At 37.5% G+C, this 23,051-nt stretch overlaps 1 protein-coding gene across 1 annotated transcript; it reads left to right on the forward strand.

Annotated features, from left to right (window-relative positions):
• Positions 1 to 327: 327 nt before the first annotated feature.
• On the forward strand, positions 328 to 18,644 carry mthfd1b (methylenetetrahydrofolate dehydrogenase (NADP+ dependent) 1b). Its single transcript, XM_086095055.1, has 28 exons — positions 328 to 512; positions 3,694 to 3,778; positions 3,924 to 3,983; positions 4,066 to 4,119; positions 4,206 to 4,342; positions 5,759 to 5,859; positions 6,080 to 6,216; positions 7,448 to 7,559; positions 8,536 to 8,663; positions 8,816 to 8,913; positions 9,017 to 9,190; positions 11,698 to 11,834; positions 11,912 to 11,958; positions 12,322 to 12,429; positions 12,533 to 12,607; positions 12,701 to 12,803; positions 13,187 to 13,263; positions 13,370 to 13,510; positions 13,720 to 13,788; positions 13,903 to 14,014; positions 14,149 to 14,288; positions 14,653 to 14,694; positions 14,948 to 15,048; positions 16,337 to 16,514; positions 16,600 to 16,707; positions 16,980 to 17,132; positions 17,262 to 17,370; positions 17,652 to 18,644. The coding sequence occupies exons 1-27, from the start codon at positions 475 to 477 to the stop codon at positions 17,349 to 17,351; spliced, it is 2,805 nt and encodes a 934-aa protein (XP_085951181.1). The 5' UTR covers positions 328 to 474; the 3' UTR covers positions 17,352 to 17,370; positions 17,652 to 18,644.
• Positions 18,645 to 23,051: the final 4,407 nt, after the last annotated feature.

The following is a 23,051-nucleotide window of genomic DNA, read 5'->3' on the forward strand; positions in this document are numbered from 1 at the left end:
TTGGAATTTTCTAATGCAAAATGACTATCTACTCAAGTATATAATGTTTAACAACAACTCAATGTAACCACCGCACTTGTTTTGACTCATGTTGAATAAAACACCCAAATCTCAAAATATTAGTGCCATCTGCTGACATTACTCGGACATTGAAGAAACGCCCCTTCGCTAAGCACCAATGGCTGTTAAAAATCGAAGAGGATGGTTTTAATTGGTGGATAGAATCTGCAGGCGTGCTAAAGCAAGCCCTCAATTGGTTGTCAAGTATTGACGGTCACACCATAGCCCCGCCTCTTACTCCCATCTTCACGCCTATTGGTCAAAGTGAGTACAATCCGGGATACCCGAGGAGAGGAGTAGAGCTCTTTACGTCACTTTTCTCACTTTACGTCCAAAAAGTTTTTAGGCATATATTTATAAAGAAGTGCGTGTTGTACGAGAAACGATATTTGGGTGGTCTGTCAACTCACCAAGATGCCAGCACAAGTCATAAGTGGGAAGGAGGTTTCGGCGTAAGTCTTCTTTGTGTGTGCGTGTGTTTTCATGTCATGTGCTTTTTATTGTGCTAACTTTTAACAGCTCAGCGCGGCATTGTCATGTGTGCTGGCTAACTAGGCAGCTCCACGAGACAAATTAATCCATTTTTTTTTTCATCACGACTGCACAGTTAGAATGATTTTTTTTGCGCGTCATACCTGGATATATCATGCATTTATTCAAACTATATTTGCAGTATGTAAATGAACGTCAATGTAAATGAACTGCTGTTTCGTCTTGTGCAAGGTGCAGACCACGTGAATGAATGTCCTCATACTGTACTGTTCTTGCAAAATAGGTCATAATCTGGTGAAGAGCGATTAAAAAACCCGACTGTTATGCAATACTGACTACCACAGGCATTACTGTGCCATGGGTGATTATAACTGGTTCAGTATTGCGTAACAATTTAGTGTAGTTGTGATCTGATCTTTGACCTCTTGGCCAGGTAACCTCAGATGGTTTGTTCATCTGGAACATGTGTCTGCTGGTGACGTCTTTCGTAACACAATGACGTTTAATATTAAAATGCATTTCAAGCAATAATTGTATCATCACTTGTGAAAGTCAGAACATTTAGTTGCACGTCGTATCAGTTGCAAGACCTGGCAGCCAAGCACTCAATAGCTGATTATTGATTACTTCACAAAGGAATTGTAGGAAGGAACTGTTAATCTGACACTGTCCAAGATTGGCTTTAAATTAGATTTACTCGGATCCCCTGTTTTTTTTTGTTATTGCTGTTTTTTTTTTTAAGTGAATTTGTCTGGTATATTTTGAACTCATAGTTTTGCCATGCAATGCCAATTACTAAATAAAAATATACAAATTCAGGATATCGTCACCAAATCTGTAGAAAACCCCCACAAAGTTATTTTTAATATTAAATCATATTTCTGCATTATATTTTGCTTTAAAAGTAATTTCTGAATCTCAATTGAGAACTACATAATTCAGGTAACTTCTAAGGTTGTTCCATAATTGGAGAACCTGAAGGAAATTGATCTTACACAGAATTCTTGCTTTAGATGCTTTCAACTTAAATCACCTTTGCCCTCAAATTCTAATTTCCTTTCCTTGTTATCATCATTTTAAAAAATGCATACAGGCAGTCCTGTTGTACTTTTTCTTCTCAAGTTTGACTGAATACTCAAGGATGTCGTTTTCATTGTTGTGGGTTTGTGATAGGAAAATATTCTTCTATGGATATTCTCCTAAAATTTTGGTGCGCATCTACAACTCATTTTTTAAATAATTAAAACAATCAACTAACTTGTTGTTTTAATCACATTTATAGCCAGCCGAAGATGAATATTTCCCCTCCTAACTTGATATGAGTAAACGCTGTCATGCATGTGCAATCAAGAGCCATTAAATGACTTGCTGTGTGCAACTCGTGCAGCATCACGCTCACTCCATCCTAGTTAAATTAGTTCACCCCTTTTTTAAAAGTCATGCCCCGTCTCCCACGCTCATCTGATGTGGTTAAGATAACAGCGAACAATTGCAATCAGTGTTGAGCTTGGCTCACATGGAGAAAACGATAACAATAGTTTGACTGCTGTGAAGTACAATTAAGTCCAGAGAAGTCCAGCGTCACCGTTGTCTTGTGCGTTTGACCTTTGATTGGCTCAGCTGACTTAGTTTAGGCTTATCTGTTGCCTCAACATGAAAATCAGCTTTGTTCCCGATTTCCCTCACCATTAAGTAATTAAGGTTAAAAAGCAACAACAAGGTCATTGTTTGGTGGATTTAGGTGGGCTGTTTTTGCATGTACAACCCAGACTAAGTACCAAGATAGATGTACCGTAAATTTATTAATAAAAAATATGGTACAACAAACCCCCACTACTGTATATCAGTTTTGGTTGTCCCTAACAGAATTTTTTTTTTCATATCTATTGCTCTTTCCTGCTCTCAATATATTATGTGTTTGTTTGTATTGCTTTAAAAGTATTCAAAGACTAGGTATGTTCAATACTAGGGGTGGGAATCTTTGAATGTCTCACGATTCGATTCCGATTTTTGGGTCTGCGATTCGATTTTTGATTACGAACGATTTTTAATTCAAAATGATTTGATTGACCATGATTTTTGCTTCAATCTATAGGTGTGCAAGGAATTGTAATGATCTACTCCAGACTCGCTTTTATCGCTCAAAAGAACGGCTCCACACTGCAAAAAAAAAAAAAAAACTACTTTTATTAGAATAACTTGATCGTGACTTTCCTTCTACTCTCTAATGTGGCTACAACTTAACAGTGTATTAGACCGCGTGGAACCACACTGCCCCTAAGTGGCCAAATCGGGTACAACATGAACAGCGCTCCAAATAAAAGCACACACAAGCAAAGGCAAGACAATATAAAATCATTTTTAATAAAATCGATTTTGGGACATTTAAAATCGATTCTGAATTGTACTATATGAGAATGTTGATTCTTATGAGAATCGATTTTTTTGGCACATACTCAACTTTTAAGTACTCACCATCCCAATACGATTACAAAGTACCGACACCACTTGTACTTTCGATACATAAAATTTACCCCCCCCCCCTCAAAAAAAAAACAATACCCGATAATTTTAAGTGTTATAAAAACATTCCTAGGGAGTAAATAGTGTATTTCTAACAGGGCTGGACTGGCCATCTGGCAGAGAGGGCAGATGCCCGGTGGGCCGGCGTCTTTTGGGTCCGATGCAGTGCTTTTAGTTATTATTTTTCTCCATTTTACCCCAAGAAACTGGCCCACAATTTAGAGGGACTAGTCCATTCAAAAATATCAGCGGCAGAATAACGTGTTAGGCAGGTATGGTCAGGAGTCGGGCCGGTGGGCATAAGTTAAAATGCCAGGGCCAATTGTTTTTGTGCCAGCCCTGATTTCTATATATCAGATTTCACTGATTGCGGAGGTGATTTGGGATGTAACCTCCACAATGGAAGGGAACTGAATTAATGGTAATTCTATCTAATATATTCATTACATATTACGTACAATTGAAAATATTGAACAATTAAAAATAAATAGAAACTACTAGAAGACAAATTACATACATAACTCTACCCAATTAAAGTAATATAAAAAAGTAATGAAACCCCGCTTCTCAACAAAGATTGATCAAGTAAATTGTGCTTGTGTTTCTTTTTTTCCTCAGTAAAGTGAGGGAGAGCTTGAAGAAGGATGTAGAGCAGATGAAGCTTCAGGACCCCAACTTCCAACCTGGTCTCGTGATTTTACAGGTTAGTAATCAGTTGCTTTGTGCACTGTTTTTTTTTTTTTTTTTGTGGATCATCTCCTGCATACTAACATGATTTACCATGTGGGATCCGGATGACAGATGTCCGTTTTCTGTATTTCTTAAAGCAAAGTTGCGTGTCTCCATAGGTTGGGGATCGCGATGATTCCAATCTCTACATTGGCATGAAGCTGAAGGCCGCATCTGAGGCAAGTGTTTTCATTCCCACTTTCATTCCTGTAAGATGTCTGCAGTCATGTCTAATATGACATCTTTGTCATTGTTGGCTAGATTGGAATAAATGCCAAGCACTTGAAACTTCCCAACACGGCAACTGAGGAAGAGGTGAGGACGAGGTCTTGCATGTCAACTTGACCTGAATGTGAGACAGTATGGAGAAGTGCACACGTTTTTTTTCTTCTCCCCCGCAGATTCTTCACAATATCACAGAAGTGAATGAGAACTCTTCTGTCCACGGCCTCATTGTCCAGCTGCCCTTAGATTCGGTCCACAAGATTGACACCGAGAAGGTGACGAATGCCGTGGCACCAGAGAAGGATGTAGATGGGTAAGCACAGGCGAGCGTCATCTTCTTTGATATGTAGTGTTAATTAGCTCCGTCTATGTGTTTCAAATATCTGCATTATTATTTGTTTTTGCTAAACCTAAATAAATAAATTCTCGGTGAATAATGCTCAGATATCATGACATAATTCTTTCATATGCTAGTGGGGTGGAGTGTGCAAACATCTTAGCTCACTTTTGATTGAACATGTTCCATATATATATATATATATATATATATATATATATATATATATATATATTTTAGGGGTGTGAATTGCCTAGTACCTGGCGATTCGATTCGTATCACGATTCATAGGTCACGATTCGATTCGATACTGATTAATCCCGATACAAATCTATAAATTGATTATTGCAATTTATTTTTTACTCAAATTTAGAAAATACTCATCAGTAAACTTCTACATGTACACTGCAAGATTTGTGTGAAAATGTATTTATTTATCTGAAAATTTAGGCTTACAACTGATCCACTGCATTTAACAAACAGGTTGCAGTCTTTTTCATGTTTGAACAGCAAAAATATTAAGGCTTAATGTTCCATTAATATGACATTCTTCCATGCTTAATGTGTGAATCCTAACCCTAAGTAAGACGTTTTGTTGAATATTCCCATAAAAAATTGATGTTTAAAAATCGATTTGGCCGCATATCGAACTGATTCGAGAATTGTGCGCTGTAATAGCGCGATATATTGCCGAATTGATTTTTTCTAACACCCCTAATATATATATATATAAATATATATATATATATATATATATATATATATATATATAATGATAAAATAAAAATGGTAGAAAATGGATGCATGGATAATTTATTTGTGGAAAGTACATGATCAAAATGAATGCAAAAAACATGGATGTGAATAGAATAATAGTAAGCAGCAAGGTTCTATGTGTCCTGATTAGTGCTGCCACTATTGACTATTTTTAGAATCGATTAATCTAACGACTATTCAATCGATTAATCGGCTAATCTGATTCATTTGAATTTTGCATTTAAATGTATTACAAAAGCATTTTCCCCCTGATTACTGTTTATTACCAGGGATTGGTGTTTATTTCGCCCTTCATATTCTTGTAGTGATTAAAAAAAAAAAGAGGGGAGATTGATGTTTCACTGTGTTACCGGTTTGGTCATTGTTTTCCAAAGTAAAAACAGATGTTTGCAAATGTCTTATTTTGATTGAACACGGAAGATAATCCGTATTCTTATATAAAGGACTATAGAAATCAGTGAACAAGTACTGTTGATATGCTGAAATCAGACGATTTGGACAATTAAAAAAAAAGGCTCCAAACGATTACTCTGTTATGAAAATAGTTATCGATTAATCGAATAATTTTGACAGCTCTAGTCCTGATATGTGTTTGTGTGTTGTATCTGTTCTAAGGCTTACAAGCATAAATGCTGGGAAGCTGTCTCGTGGCGACCTGAGCGAATGCTTCACCCCGTGCACTCCAAATGGCTGTATGGAACTGATCAGACAGACTGGTAAGCACAGCAAGATAACATCCCTAAACACCCTGTATAAAGTGACAAAAATGTTTGGTAAATTTGACACACCACAGAGAGGATTGTTGTTCATAAGTGTGACAAATTCGCAAGCCCAAAAAAAAAGTGCCCATGGCGGCTAATAGAAACTAGCTGGCGTGGGGCAATGTTGCTGTCAAAATTGTAAACTTACGGACTTTCCTCTGCCGCTTCCTTGCAGGTGTGTCAGTGGCAGGGAAACGAGCGGTGGTGATAGGTCGCAGCAAGATTGTAGGTGCGCCAATGCATGACCTTCTGCTGTGGAACCACGCCACCGTTACCACATGTCATTCCAGAACTGTGGAATTGGCTGAAGAGGTAACGACAACTGCGATATTTATTGTAACTAGTACAAAAAAATATATATTTTTTTTACATACAATGAATATTTATTTTGTATTTTATTAAATGTAGTTAAAAAAAGAATTTTATGAACAATGCAATTAAATGAGACTGAATTCTTTTAAAGTATTAAACACAATTATTTCAAATAAATTAATATGACACATTTTTATAATACAAATATAATATTTATAATTTAATGGTGCTCAATGAAGTAGTTTGCAGAATAGCGATATGTGGTCCTGCGGCACAAGAAAACGCGGTCAATTACCGCTTTGATAAAAAAAATTATAATTCTCACAATAAACCAAAATCTAATGAATTTTTTCCCTTTTCCTTATACACAAAGCATATGAGAATGACATTATTAACTCATTCAGTGCCATTGACGGCTATAGACGTCAAAAATTATTTTGAACTATTTCTATTAGTTTCACATTTTTGTATGAAAACCTAGATTTTTTTTTAATTGTAGATTTATAATTTAGAAACAATATAAAATGTGATTAATTGCGAGTTAACTACTGAAGTCATGCGATTAATTACAATTTAAAAAAATCATTGCCTGATGCCCCTAATTTTTAATAATCTTTTCTTCTTTTTTTTTTTAAAATTAGGGGCAATGAAAATTTGTAATTGTAATTATTCACATAACTTCACTAGTTAACTCACGATTAATCACACATTTTATATCTGTTCTAAATGTACAATCATTTTTTTCTAGGTTTTCATACTCTTGTTAACAAAAGTGGAAAAAAATGTGTAACTAATAGAAATAGTTCAAATAAATTTTTGACATCTATAGCCGTCAATGGCAGTGAATGAGTTAAAATGACGAGACAATGGGATTTCAGCTAAATATTATCATCTTGGAAGCAGATGCCTCATGTCAAAAGTTTTCAACCCGTTGATAACTAGCTGCTTTTAGAACATTTGAACCGGCACCATATCTTTGGTCATCTTCAGCGAGGTTGGTTTTGTGATTAAATTCCTTTTCTTGTCAAGAAAAACAACGTGGAACAGATTCTGCATGTCTTTAGTAGCTTAGCATGGAGCAAACTCACTAGATTGGTTAGAAAAGTTAGTCGCTGGACTGGAAGTATTTTCATACAATTATTTTTTCCACAACATAAACCGAGAACCCCCTTTATTATTACTGCATTATCTTTGCTGCTGATAACAATTCCATCCTTATGCTCGCGTCTAGGTTGGCAAGGCCGACATCCTCGTCGTTGGCATTGGGAAAGCAGAGATGGTGAAAGGGGAATGGATCAAGAAAGGAGCAGTAGTTATAGACTGTGGCATCAATCTCATTGCAGGTTCCTTGCCTTTACATTAAGGATGCACCGAAATGAAAATGTTTGGCCGAAACCGAAAAAAATGATGCCAATTTTTACTATCATTGCATTTATTATAATTCATTACAATTATAATATTATTAAAAAGTATTTATTTAGCACTGGCATTTTAACAAAGCACAATAGAAATTGAAATGCGGCCACACCGCAGACATGTTGACCAATGGTACATTAAACACCAAACGAGGGTTGAACATTTTCTGGCGGTGCGATTGCACTTTATAGTCAAATGTAGTTCGCACAGGCGGGCACGGATGCGTGCGGCGCACTTAAAATCCACACATTCACATATTCACCAACGTTTAAAAAAATAAATAAATACATTTGTTCGCACCAGCTAATCGGCTTCGGGAACGGACTGCAAAGTCACACACGGCGTCCTGTACAGGGCTGTCGCCACCCGGAGATGGCGGTAAGTGTTTAAAACTGTTGATAGCGATAGTGCTAGCATTAGCTAAAGTATTTAGCACGGCTACCGGGATGCCGGTGAAAAAGTGGAAGCGTTTGAGGGGCTCTTATAATAATTGTTTTTAGAAAGAGTGGCTCACTTGTACTGCAGTACACGGCAGTGCCGTCTTTTTTTCGACTCACTTAAATGTGACACCCCTCTCCTCCGGGAGCTGCTGCGACCGACCGGTGCAAACTCACATGGTAGAAAGCGGACACTCACCAACGCGTTCGCTGTTTAATTCAAACAGACGCTAGCTTGCAGCGTTTTATTTTTTATTTTTTTTGCTTGCGCCACCACAACATCCCATTTCGGCCATATTCTTTCGGCTTTAATTTCATTTCGGCCGAATGCCGAAAATGGCAAAAATAGCGAATTTTTGGTGGCCGAATATTCGGTGCATCAATACTTAACATTTTCATTTGCGTTGTTTCTTTTTTTCATAAGGAGGTGTGTTGTAGTTGCGTGAGATATTTGTGTTTTCTGCAGACGACAGCAAACCCAATGGCAAGCGCGTCGTGGGCGACATACACTACAACTCAGCCAAGGAGCAAGCAAGCTTCATCACGCCAGTGCCTGGAGGGGTCGGACCCATGACAGTGGCCATGCTGATGGCGGTAAGGTTAATTTTTAAACTACTAAAATGAATCAGTTTATTTTAAAGAATGTTCGCTACAGTTGGTTTACTTTTTGCACACATGAAGAAATTGTCTTCATTTTCAGTGACTTTGTGAGAGACAAAAGTGTATATTTGTGTGTGTGTGTTTAGAACACAGTGCTGAGTGCAAAGCGTTTCTTGGAGAGCCATCAACCAGGAAAGTGGACTATTTCTTATACCAAACTCAATCTTCAGAAGCCTGTGCCAAGGTTTGTCACCTAATCTGCATCAACAGAAAACCAAACATTTAATTATGCACAAATAATCGGACATGGTTTTAATGCTATATATATTTTTGGGATACTTTCACAGCGACATTGTGATTTCTCGCTCCTGCGTGCCAAAGCCCATCGACCGTCTTGCAAAAGAAGTTGGTCTGCTCTCAGACGAGGTGGACCTATATGGTAAAACCAAGGCCAAGGTCCAACTGAGCATCATCAAGCGGCTGCAGGCGCAACCGGATGGCAAATATGTGGTGGTTACCGGGTATGTTCTACTTTTGTCCCCTCCACATTACTCTTTGACTTGATGCATTGATTTTGAAAATGCCTGCTTGTTCTTGGCTAAATGTACAACATAGTTATTCTGTTTTAATCCTAACATGCTTTTTAAATATTAAAGGTAATTTAAAGACTTTATCTCAAATATGCTTTTTTATACAGCTGTTTTATTGGACCTTATTAGATGGTAAATGTCAGTGAGATGTAGCGCTAATCAGACTAAAATTACTCACCTAATATCAGTATATGTTACTTTGAATAATACAGTAATTTTTGGAAATATAAGCCCGCTACCTTTTTCACTTTCATTCGACCCTGCGGCTAATACAAAGGTGCGGCTTATCCATCAGATCACAAGAAGGCGCATCATAAAGGAAGCGCAAGAGCGTCAGGCAGAGCAAAACAAACCAAGTGAGCCCAAAATCAGTAGAAGAGACAGAACGAGAGCGAGATAATTTGCACCCTCATTATGGAAAAGAAAGTAGCGGGAACCCGGTGCGGTAACATAAAAACACCAGCGGTTTATATGTGTAACAAAGTCGAGTATTCCCCAAATTTAGCTAGCACGGCTTATAGTCAGGTGCGCCTTATAGGCCAGAAATTACTGTACTTCTACATGTACAATACTCAGGGTTGGGAGGGTTACTTTTAAAATGTAATCCGTTAGTTACAAGTTACCTGCAAAAGAATGTCGTTAGTAACATAATCCAAGTACCATAATATTAAAGTAATGTAACTGGATTACTTTTGGATTACTTCAATATTGAGTATGCTCATGAAGACAAAATAAAAATAAAAATATATTCTATACAATGTGCCCCTGCTATTTGCGGGTTATAGGGACCCGGGCAAATCCTAGTGTAATTAAAAAGCATGTAGGCTATTGATTGATTGATTGAAGGCTGTTTTCGCACTGTCACTGAAAGAAACCACACCTCATAGATAGATAGATCCAATGAAGATGATGATGCGTGACATCAACTGCAAAATGAACTTTTATCCCAGTCACAAGTTTAGCCGTGTATATGTTGTGCATGATGTTTAAATAGTGAATTGGTGGGAGAAAGATTTGTTTGGAAGGTGTAACTCACATTCTGGTTGGAGACTAGCGGGCTAGCTAGCAAGAAGCTACAGCGCATAGCATGCCGCTGGACTCTTAGCTCAAACTTTCGCTCCGAGTAAGTTCCAGTGAATACCGGTCGCCATTTCCTCCTTCCATCCGTGAAGCTTTTTCAAACTGCCCGCGTATGGAGGACACAACTAGTAGTTCCCACCTCCCGACATGTAGCAACGGTCCCACTCGCGCAGGCGTGCACGCGCGCTCTCTCGTTCTGTCTCTCTCTCGCCCTCTTTTGCACTCTCTCATTGTAGAAATTGTAATCCCTTGAAGTAACCCCCATTTTTTTCCTGTAACTGTAAGTGAATACAGTTTAAAAAAAAAATTGTAATCTGATTACATAATGGCGGTACATGTATTCCGTTACTCCCCAAGCCTGACACTACGTTACATAAGCTGTTGTGAGAATGGCGCATTTTACTACCACAGGTAGTAGCACTTACAAGCCTGCAGGAGGCACCAGAGTTAAAGGGACAGCAATGTGGAAAAATCAACTTTTTTGAGCTTTTAGCCATGTTAAAATGCTAATTCCTCACCAAAAATATGACCGGAGTGGTGTTTTCCTTCATTCGCACCTCTATGAGAAATTCTAGGTCATTCTGCTCTCCAAGAACCAGCCCCTCCCAACCTGAGAAAGCGAGCTGTTGGCACTTTTTGACGTCATTAGGAGCGGATCCATCCCTGCACCGCCTCTGCGGACTAAACACACGCCCACTTTCTCTGAGATCTCCATAAAATAATGACAAAAGTAGCCTTTATCAGTAAACATTCTGTCCAAATGAATTCAAAGCAATGAATTATCTTTCACATTTGCAATGCCAAAGTGTAATAAAATGACAATTGGCCATCTTAGCTCCATTAGCAGCAATGGAAGGAGGCCGAGATATTTGCGTTTTCAAGCTGGAAGTACAGTCACTATTTTGAATTTGTGTTGGCTAAAAACAAAAATGTTAAGTTTAATTGCACACTCTGCGTTATCTACAGATGTTAGCCTCAATAACACTATGTTAAAAAAAAAAATCATTGATCACAGTGCAGTCTGTATTCAAGTTTCAAGTCCTGGTTGTGTGAGTGCAGGATGTCTTCAGATTGTTGTATTTATAAACGATGTACATTATAAATGTTGCGTTTTGCCAATACAACGTTAATAGTTAAATAAAAGACTGCCTTTATTTAAAAAATAATGTAATTTAATAATGTATTTATGTTAAGTGAAATTCATACCAATTTTTTTTTTAATTAAAAATAATTATGTTAATGTTTTGTTTGATTTTTTTATGAAAACAAACCTTATTTTTAAATCACACTGTTATGAATTCACACTTCTTGGGAATCACTGGTCTACAGATTTCACTGACAGTATTTTCCATATGTAGTATTACTCCGACTCCACTGGGGGAGGGAAAGAGCACTACCACTATCGGCCTGGTCCAAGCGCTGGGAGCCCACATGAAGCTGAATGTTTTCGCCAACGTCCGGCAGCCTTCGCAGGGGCCCACGTTTGGCATTAAAGGTGATCTTTGAGCTAATTGAGATTGAACTTTTAGTGCCACATTTTATTACTCAAGAGTTACTCTTTTATGTCTATAGGGGGCGCTGCAGGAGGGGGATATTCTCAAGTCATTCCAATGGAAGAGGTACTTCAAAACTCTGCCAGTCGAGTATAAAAAAATAAAAAGCTCAAATAGCAAAAATCTTAATAATTGACAGACCCCCTCAAAGGGTTGATTACTTATAGATGGCAGCAAAGTGTAAATGAAGATCCTCAACTCACTTCAAATTGTTGTCATGGTGAAAGGTTGCCACCAGATGGCGCTAGAGCAGTTCTGTTAATATATTCGCCTAAGCCAGGGATGGGCAACTGGCTCACACCCCTACACTTGGAGTTGTCCTCGATGTGGCCAATTTTAAAAGGGATACTTGTAGTTTTGTTTTGAAATGCATAGTTTGTGACGCCAGCCGTATACACATAGTTTATAAATGTTTTTTTTTTTTTGAAGTTCAACCTTCATCTGACTGGGGACATCCATGCGATCACAGCATCCAATAACTTGGTGGCTGCTGCCATCGACGCTCGCATGTTCCATGAGGCCACACAAAGTGACAAGGTGGCTCCTCTCTTTTGTTTGTTATTACAAAAAATATATATATATATAATAATAATATATATATATTAATCACTGCTGTCTTTGTGTCTGTGTGCTTCTCAAGGCTCTGTACAATCGCTTGGTCCCCCTCAGTGGAGGGCAGAGAAAGTTCTCCCCGGTCCAGATCAACAGACTAAAAGTACTTGCTCTAATTATTTTCACTGCTTCCCCTAACCTGTGTTTTATTGCAGTGCAATGCCTTCTCACTCATATTTTGCACTTTTCTTTGTAGAAATTAGGAATCAACAAAACGGATCCCACCACTCTGACTGAGGATGAGATCACCCGCTTTGCCCGTTTAGATATTGACCCAAGCTCAGTGACATGGCAGAGAGGTGAAGACATACCAGAAGTGTATATATATATATTTATATATTTAAATATATATATTTAAATGTATTTTATTATGAATAATAATGTATATATATATATATATATATATATATATTTAAATGTATTTTATTATGAATAATAATTTATATATATATATATTTATTTATTTATTTATATTTTTATATTTATTTATTTATATATTTATTTATATTTATTTATTTATATTTATTTATATATATATTTATATTTATTTATATATATTTATTTATTTATATATATTTATTATTATTCATAATATGATTAAATTAAAAGTTAATTTAATTGAAAATAATGTATTAATAAAAATAAAAAAATCATTCAATTGTGTTGTGTTTCGTACCTGTAGTGCTGGACACCAATGATCGATTCCTTCGGAAGATCACAATTGGACAGTCGCCGACTGAAAAGGGCTATACAAGAGAGGTAAATAAAAAAAAATACAGAGTGGTAGTAATTGTGCATATATACAACAACAAATGACCAGTAATCCATGCTTCTTTATTTTTTTTTTATGTCTGTTAACCTCCAGGCCCAGTTTGACATCACCGTAGCCAGTGAAATCATGGCGGTGCTCGCCCTCACCAGCAGCCTTGAGGACATGCGCGAGCGGCTATCCAAAATGGTGGTGGCCACCAGCCGTGGTGGACAGCCCATCACTACTGAAGACCTGGTCAGCAACTCGAGCATCAAGTTACTAAAATTAGGAATACAGTGCGACCTTGACTTATATTGATTTTCAGTTACAAGCCGTCGATATTTGTATTGATCTATTTATCGGTTTGATATATGATTAATTATAGTTATTGAGCTGAGTCAAGGAATTATTGTAAATTTGCATCACAAGTGACAAGATGACAATGTTGTTTTTATATCTTATAGGGTGTATGTGGTGCAGTTATTGTATTAATGAAAGACGCTATCAAGCCAAATCTTATGCAGACTTTGGAGGTGGGTGAAAATTCAACTCCTACCCGCTACTAATTCGTTTATGACTTGAGTTAAAGACTTGTAGGGGAAAAGTGAAGTGCATGCAAACGACCTGACTGAATTAAAATTCTCCAGGGAACTCCTGTGTTTGTCCACGCTGGCCCTTTTGCCAACATCGCTCACGGCAACTCCTCCATTTTGGCTGATAAAATTGCTTTGAAACTGGTTGGACCGGAGGGCTTTGTTGGTAAGCGGAGAAAGACGGTTCATGTTAATGTTGTGTGTTTGTGGGCTCTAATTTATTCTTGGCAGCATAATTCAGCGTACGCTCCAGTTTTGAATCCGATTGATTGTGTTCTCATTGTGCATTTTGACAAACAGTGACAGAAGCTGGCTTTGGCGCTGACATTGGCATGGAGAAGTTCTTCAACATCAAATGCCGATACTCAGGCCTGAGACCCCACGTGGTGGTGTTGGTGGCCACTGTCCGAGCCCTCAAGATGCACGGCGGAGGGCCAACGGTGTGTTTTCCCTCAACACGATATATTTTTTTTTAAATGTGCTTTTTTACTTATTACTAACACGTTATACAGCATGGCCGCAATTACTTCCCCACTGAAATAGTTAAGTTCATCCATTTTGTTATAGTGCTGGAGCGTATCCCAGCCGATGTGTCTCCAGCCAATCGCAATTGGACGTAAACAGTGGCCGAACAACCGTTCACATTTGCGGTCACATCTACAGACAATTTAGTCCTTGACCTTAATCTAACATTGTAGAAGGCAAGCTGGAGTCAACAGATAAAACCCTGTTAAAATGACTTTCAATGTGTTCATTCCATTATTGAATAGATACGACTCTCATTTATTCATTCATTCATTTTAGGTTACTGCCGGAATGCCTCTACCAAAGGAATATATTGAGCAGGTAATATACTCTGCTGCTTGACGTTTCCCACTCACACAGGCTAATGTATGCTTAGTTTCTCCTTTACAGATACATTTCATGTTGTTTTTTTTTTCTCTCTGTAAGAGAACGTTATCTGATAAACTCCTAAACAGGTGATGATGGTATAGTGCGTGCGCGCGTTGAATACAAAAGAAGCTACTATGTATTGCTACCTTGGAAAAATGCACACAGATCCACAAGCAGACATAGCTTTGTGTGTTTATGTGGGTAGAACCTTGAGCTGCTGGAGAAAGGCTGCAGCAACATGAGGAAGCAGATTGAGAATGCCAAACACTTTGGCGTGCCTGTGGTGGTGGCTGTCAATGCTTTCAAGTAAGTACTTCTTCATTTCGTCAAAAGTTTGCTGCCTAGCTGGCCGGCTAGCAGATGGCGGCTAATGCTAGTAGCTGCTTTAGCAATGGCGCCTGACATACTTAACATTTTTATTTACCCACATGAGTTTTTGAGTCTCCTTGAAAGGAACTATTTACATCGAAGTTATTATTTGTGTTGAATGTTGGGGAAATGTATTTAAAATAAGGGTGTGACCGACCCTTACTTGGAAAGCCTGTACTGGGGGACTTCCAGTCGCAGCGCAGCAGACACGTCCACGTCAAAATTGAGCAGTTATAAATTTAATAATAATGCATATATTTGTGGAGACTGGGGTCAAGTTGTATTTTGCAATTTAAATTTTTTTGCTTCATGTTAAAGATTAGAAAAATGCACTGAGCTGTCACCAACTTCTTACAAATGTAATTATGCCATCTAGTGGCAGAAAAATGACCAACACAAATCATTATCACACTCGTTTTTTTATAGTACACTAAATCTGTTAAATTTTAACTCAATTTTATGAATTATCATGAAATTACAGTATCAATGACTAAAAGATGCAGTCATATTTCTATTAGTTAAATTTTTTCCCCACTTTTATGTTAACAAGATTATGAAAATGTAGGGGGGGGGGGAATTGTACATTTAGAACAGATATAAAATGTTTGATTAATTGTGAGTTGACTATTAAAGTCATGTGATTATTTACGATTAAAAAAAAATTAATCGCCTAACACTACTAATTTAAAACAAAATATAGACCCAATTATTAAATAACCTTAGAATAATGAATAAAGCTGGCTACAGAGAATCAATATTTTTTAAACGTATGGATATTTCGTTTATAAAAACACTTCAACTTTTCTTTTTCGTGCAGTAAACAATAGCCTACCTGTTTCTATTTCTTTAAATGAGAAGAAAGAGTTTGTTTATGTTTGAAACATGTAAAGTGAGGACCAAAGTAAACTACCGATGTGTTTCACTTTTGGGCGTAAAATTGTGAAACGGACTGATGATGTGTTTTAAGAAATTATTATTTTTTTTTTAATAATGCTTATAGTGATAAAATGTAAAACATTTAGGAAATATAAAGTGAGTGTATTTTTTTGTGACTCATGGGATCGTATAGGATAGGCAATAATAATCTTCTGCCGACCTGTGTACCTTTTTCGGCTTATCGATTTTTCTGAAGGGATGTTTGTATTTTGTTTTCTGTGTTCCGTGAGCCGAAATAAAGCATTTATTAATTTGATATATGGCCGGTGCTATTGTTGTTGCTGCGCAGGACCGACACTGACGCTGAGCTGGACCTGGTCTGCAGCATGGCCAGAGGTGCCGGGGCCTTTGACGCTGTTCGTTGCAACCACTGGGCCGAGGGTGGAGCGGGTGCGCTTGCTCTCGGACAGGCTGTCCGGAAAGCTTCGGAGGCCCCGAGCAGCTTCAAATTCCTCTACGATTTGGAGGTACAGTGCGTGAGCTGAAATGTCCACTTCTGCGCATTTGTGTTCAGCCCAATTCATTTAGTGTATATCCTTCCTTCATTTTTAGCTTCCTATTGCCGACAAGATCCGAATCATCGCCCAGAAGATTTATGGAGCAGATGATATTGAACTTCTCCCAGAGGCCCAGCACAAAGTGGAGCTCTATACCAAACAGGTTTGCAGCTCACAACTGCTTTTTTTTTATTTATTTTATTTTTTTTACATCATCTCAAGTTGACCATGAATACATTCATGAATTTTTAACATGAATTCAAACAGATCTGATTTGTGATTACTGCTGGATCTGCAACTTTTGTCCTTGTTTAGGGGAAATTTGTTCACTGTTTGTTTTGTTGTTGTTATAATGCTCATAAACCTTGTGTCGATGTCCACCTTCTTTGCGGTGGCAAAACCATGTTTTTGTTAACTTCTTTTTCCCCCCCTTAGGGTTTTGACAACCTCCCAATCTGCATGGCGAAGACTCACCTGTCGCTGTCCCACGAGGCAGATAAGAAGGGTGTGCCAACAGGCTTCGTCGTGCCAATCCGAGACATCCGAGCAAGTGTTGGCGCAGGCTTCCTCTTCCCGCTAGTTGGCACGGTTAGTTTAATTTATAATGTACTTTTTAAGCCTATGAATAACATCAATTAATATCCCATATTTTTTTCTGCGGATAATTAAATGGTTTTTTTAATGATTTTTTATTATCTTTATTTTATTTATTTTAAGATGCCCACAATCCCCGGCCTGCCCACCAGGCCTTGTTTCTATGACATCGACTTGGACCCTGAGACTGAACAGGTCAACGGGCTCTTCTGAGCTTCTGCACTGAATGCTGGTAAGAAAATGTCCTGCCGATATCAGTCATGCAGCACTATGCAAAATTATTGGGCCACCACCAGATTTGTCGCAAAACAAAAAAAATACCCCTCACAATTATAATGGCATCACTTGTCTATTTGAATCCTCATTGAATTAGTAAGTAGCGTGATAACAGCTGGACAAAGGAGAAAACCTTTTATAAATTATTTTCACTCAAAATAATGCACAGTACTGTATTCAGGATTTATCAGTAATGTTTTGTTTGTGTTTTTTTTTTAATTCTTATTTATTTTCCAGAGTGGTACACTGTTGCCCCAAGCAGAGTCATAATGAAGATCTAACTGGAAGCACCTTTGACTCTTGTCTGTAAATAACGCATACCGTAATTTCTTGAGATAAACGCACATTTCTTTGTCCCCCTCCAAAAAAGGAAATAATCCCCCAAAAAATTATACATAGGTCCAAGGAGAAAAATGAAATTTTCACTTTGATTAGATGTTAAATCGATACCCAGGAGTTGTGAAAAAGGTGCACTTTCATTCCAATATATTTAATATTTAATGTCCAATGTTACAAAAAAAAAAAAATATATATATATATCAAATTGAAACAAATATGTCATTCTCAATGTTGTATTTTGTATAAAAGTGTCCATATAGCTATTTTTACAACGCTGAATCATCTTCGAAGACACTTGGCGCATATTCAGAATTCCATCCATCCATCCATTTTCTGTACCGCTTGTCCTCACAAGGGTTGCGGGGGTTGCTGGAGCCTATCCCAGCTGGCTTCGGGCAGTAGGCGGGGTAACACCCTGAACTGGTTGCCAGCCAATCACAGATATTCAGAATTTGTTTTCTTCTTCTTCGCTTATGTGATGTTATGCGAGAGGCTTCAAACAAGGTAAGGGAGATTCTCTTTGCACAAAAAAAAGGTGTCAAGAAGTCCCAATCCATCAAATTACTATGCGCATAATCCTAAAATCTGGGGACCGTATAATTGAAGGGAGATTTTGAGGGCGGGTTTATAATATTTGAGTGTGTGTTATTCTCAAGAAATGACGGTATCATTGCCTGGCTACAGAACCTTTTGGTCATCAACAATTCTGTCGCATCAGTGATAAATACTGTATAACGCCAAGTCTACTTAAATACCATCACTTATTAAAAACATTCCATATCATTTCAAGAAAGAAAATAAAAAAAGAAAGCCTGTGTTTTTAATTGCCTTACAATGTATCACAGTGCCTAAAGTGATGAATCGGACCATAAAATATTTTTGTCAAAATGAGATATTCCTTTACTTTTTTTTGTTGGTAGGGGTGACTGTGTGAATGTGAAAGGTTGTTCATCCTGTCAGCTGGAAAAGACTCTAGCCGGCTTTGTATTGCTATTGAAAATACATGGCAGACGTACTGCATTTAATCTAGATAGTACCGACTTTGGACTCCCCCCCCCCCCCCTTCAATAACAGCAAGTCATCCAGGTCCTGACGAAGCAGAGCAGCCCCAGATCATCACACTGTCACACCCATGTTTGACTGTTGATGTGTTACGTTTGGGATGTAAAAAGACACACACCTTCACATTGAAACTTTTAGCTAATCAGTCCATAGAATATTCTCTCAAAAGTCTTTGGAATCATTCAGATGTGTTTTTACATAATTAACATGCAAAAATGCATCTTTGTTTGATCTTTACATTTGTTTAATGATCTTTCACATTAAAGTGGGGAAACTGAAAAATAATACATTTATAAGGGGGGGGGGGGTAATACTTTTTCATGGCACTAGTGTATGGTCATCCATACAATATTCACACATGTATTTTAGATAGAATTGTTTCTGTTTAGCCAGCAGGGGGCGATGTTATATTATGTATTGTGGCGACTGGAGCTCAGCCCTCAAAGGAGCCATGTTTTGCAAGGTATCATCCCTCGTGCTTGTCAAAAGAATTTTATTTTCAGCTGTCTGGAATAAATAGCAGTGCTACGTTTGATTGACAAGAACGGTTGTTAGAATGCTACATGGAGCAAGCAAAACAAGATTCAAAGTCAAGAAGAACCTGTGTTTAAAATTCTGCATTTAGTGTCAGCCATGGAGACCACTGTGCAGTTGGGTCATCATTTTGACTAAACAACATGACGTAATGAGATTTGCGCACACAAAAACGGAATGAATCACAAGCTATAATTGTGCATCAAATATTTGACCCTAAAAAAAAAAATCAAGACTTTTTTTTCAGAGACAAAACAAGCCACAGGGAACATTTTATTCTGTCCATGTCCTGAATATAAAATGCCAAGTAGTCACTTTGTCTCACTTAAGCAACTCTGAAAGCAGCCCTAGTTCTTTTTCTCTCTTAAACTGCACGTTTAGCAAATAGTGTACACATTTTGCCTACACTCACAGAAATATTTCAAGCCTAATTTAAGATTTATGTAATTTTTTACATGACAAATTCCCATTTACTTTTTTTTTTAGATAATTTTAACACAAACATACCAAATAAAACTTGTATGATATATATTCATTAGTTTAACAAAGCCCATTTGTTTGAAATGCATATTCATCAGGTTTATGTATTTAATATGAATAAAGTGTAAATAAGAGTATTTGTTACATTTTTTTCTTTTTTAACGTTTTTGGGGCGTCTGCATTCAGTTTCATCCCCAAAACATTAAAATGTAAAAAATAAATAAAAATGGACGTGTTTTTCGCAGTATATTTATCATGTATAGGTAACATGATTATTATGCAATTCAAACAATATACTTTATATATTTTAAATAAATACTCTCATTATTATTAATTTAGAGTAATTACACTTTATTAATACTAAATACATAAACCTGAAGATTTCCAAATAAGCTTTATTAGACTAATGAATATGTATCATATAAGGTTTATTTGGTAGATTTGTGTTAAAATGATCTAAAAACAAGTAAATGGGAATCTGTCATGTAAAAAAATTACATAAATCTTAAGTAAGGCTTGAAATATTAGCAGTAAGATTGAATTTAAAATGATCACAATTGCTGCGTAATCAAGAATCATCACACCGTGTTTCAAACTTTTTTTTTTTTGTCCAAAAATTTAATCGCAAGAATCATTTACATTGGATGATGACAAAAATGACTAAATTACGTACTCCAAAAAGGCAAACTCCTTTAGCAGGTCTTTCCATAAATAAAATCAAATAAATAAATACACACACAGACAAACATATATCTGATAAAAATAAATATAACAAATGTAGGCTACATCAGTAAAATGACTTAATAACAAATAAACAAATAAAATGAATAAATAAATACATAATATAAAATAGTCTACATTCAGAATCAGTTTGCATGCCATCATATCAGTTTATAAAATATTCCGAAAGCAAGTGACAACAGAACAAGAGCAACAGCAAAAAATAGTTATGTTTTGGTGGAGCATATTATATAATTATATACTGTATATCTCTATGTATATATATTTCTTTACAAATAATGAATATTTGGTATCATATTCATTCACACTATAGATATGATATACATAAGATGAAAATAGTTTTTGCTAAACAACTACCTTTTTTTTCCTCTCCATTTTGGCATGTAATCATAGAATTGTTTCACAAATTCAAGGAAATCTTCAAGTTTCTGTTCTAACGTTTTGATTTAGAAAATGTCTCCTTATAAACATCTCATGTGTGTCTGATTCTTCAGTTGAAAGCGGAGATGTGAGGTTGCTGAAATATTGATGACGGCGAGTGCGTTAATGGAGTGGAGAGGATTTGCTTATGCAAAACCGCGAAAAGACATGTGGCCGTGTAATGTTTTTACAATGTGTCAGATAAGTGAAACCCCCCCCAAAAAATGGCGCTGGTAGTGGATTGCTGCCGTCCCGGTATTTGAATGTGAAACCATCATTCCTGCCCTTGGCGTTTTCACAAGGTTACGGTGGCTGACTTGCTATTAATTCATCATCACGCCAGTGACTTCCTGCCAAAGGGGGATCTCCTCCACTTCTCACATCCGGCAAAAACAGCCACGGAGGATGTGAGGTAAAATGGGGTGAAATCTGGGAAGTTCTATACGACCATATTTCAAACAAAGCGTACGATGCCGTATTTCCTCACATAGTAGCCACGGGCTTTTGTTTGCTCATCTGTACAAATGACCAGGATTTATTGGCGAGGATACGTATAAATACTCGTGTCGGGTTGACAACTGATTGTTGATTGGTTGAGAATCGTTACTTTCGCATTTCAATGCGCTTTTTGCACTTGCTAAAAACGCTTAAAGGTATTTGAACGCATGAAACACATTTGAACGCACACCACAAGAAAATAACCATAAAATACATGGTAGTGTGTGTGAATGTGTGGGTGTGAGCTGTGATCAACAGCAGGTTCTGTGTTATAATGTTCTCCCGGTATTCAATTAATGGCTGAAAAGTGCATTGGTGACTGTCTCTCCTTTCCCAAATGTGAGATCACCACAATAAGTGCATTATGTAAAAAAAATACATAAATAAGCCAAATAATTTCTTTACAATAATTTTGTTCTAACACGGTATTTTGATTTAAATTGAAAGTTTTTATCCATCTTAGGAGGTGGCCATTTTGCCACTGAAAATGACATCACCAATGACCAATCACGGCTCAGCTTGCAAATGTCACATGTCACCAAACGCAGAAACCGTGAGGTGTGGTGTGATTGGTCGTTACCTGAGCCCCGAGCAACTGTGATGTCATTTTCAGTCGACACCAAGTGGCAAAATGGCCGCCCACTGAGATGGATCAAAATGGCTGGATTTTTGCTGCTTGGATTTATATTCCACAAACACAATATTAATCAGAATGCTGTGTTATGTTCTACTTGGCAGTTGTGGCCACTTTGTAGTGTACATGAAGGGAAAAGGGGGGTGGGGTCCATGGAGAAACTCGCCCAATAGAATTCAACAACGAAGGCCTTGCAAGATTCAGCAATACATTTATCAACAGCAGCTTTTGGAGGGTCCTGTGCGGCTGTTTGCTTGATCTCACCAAGGACCCCAAATCTTACATAAGCTGCTTTGCCTCGTGAAAGGCAGACTGAAAATGCCCAGCGCAGATCCTCACATAACACAGCCCCGCAGCTACACAACAGCACCGAACGGCAGCAGTTTGGGGGCGCAACGCGCCGCTCGCGTCTCCTCTAAGCCAGCATATGTCAGGCCGGGTCTATCTCTCTCCCTGCCTGCTTGCCTGCCTCTGAGCGAACAGCAGGGGATTGTCTCTGCCTCTGCCAAATGGCCGCCATCGCGTTCACACGCTCCTTCTGTCAAAGTGTTGAATGTCTCTCAAGTCAAGTGAGGTGTAGATGTGTGTCACCTAACGGAGAGACGCAGTCTGGTTTTAACGCACATCTTTTTATACGCAGCGAGACACAAATCCATCAAATGTTCTGATGTTAAAAGACACACACAAAAAAAACAAACAGGAAAGCAAATTGGGTCAAAGTCAGTCATGTTTTTAAGTAGAAACAGTGTGTACAGTTGCACAATGTAATACAGATACAGTACTGCATTTTTCGGACCATTCTTCGCAACAGGTATATTTTGTGTATAAGTGAAGCATTGTATGTTAAATAATTTATTCAAATTGTACCATATGTTTATTTGATAGATTTAGCGCTATGATGCTAGGCTATGTTTATATCGGGTAGAATG

The sequence above is a fragment of the Leptonotus elevatus genome, chromosome 14 (genome assembly GCF_054856555.1).
Source record: "Leptonotus elevatus isolate MCC_2025b chromosome 14, RoL_Lele_1.0, whole genome shotgun sequence".
NCBI classification, from domain to species: Eukaryota; Metazoa; Chordata; class Actinopteri; order Syngnathiformes; family Syngnathidae; genus Leptonotus; species Leptonotus elevatus.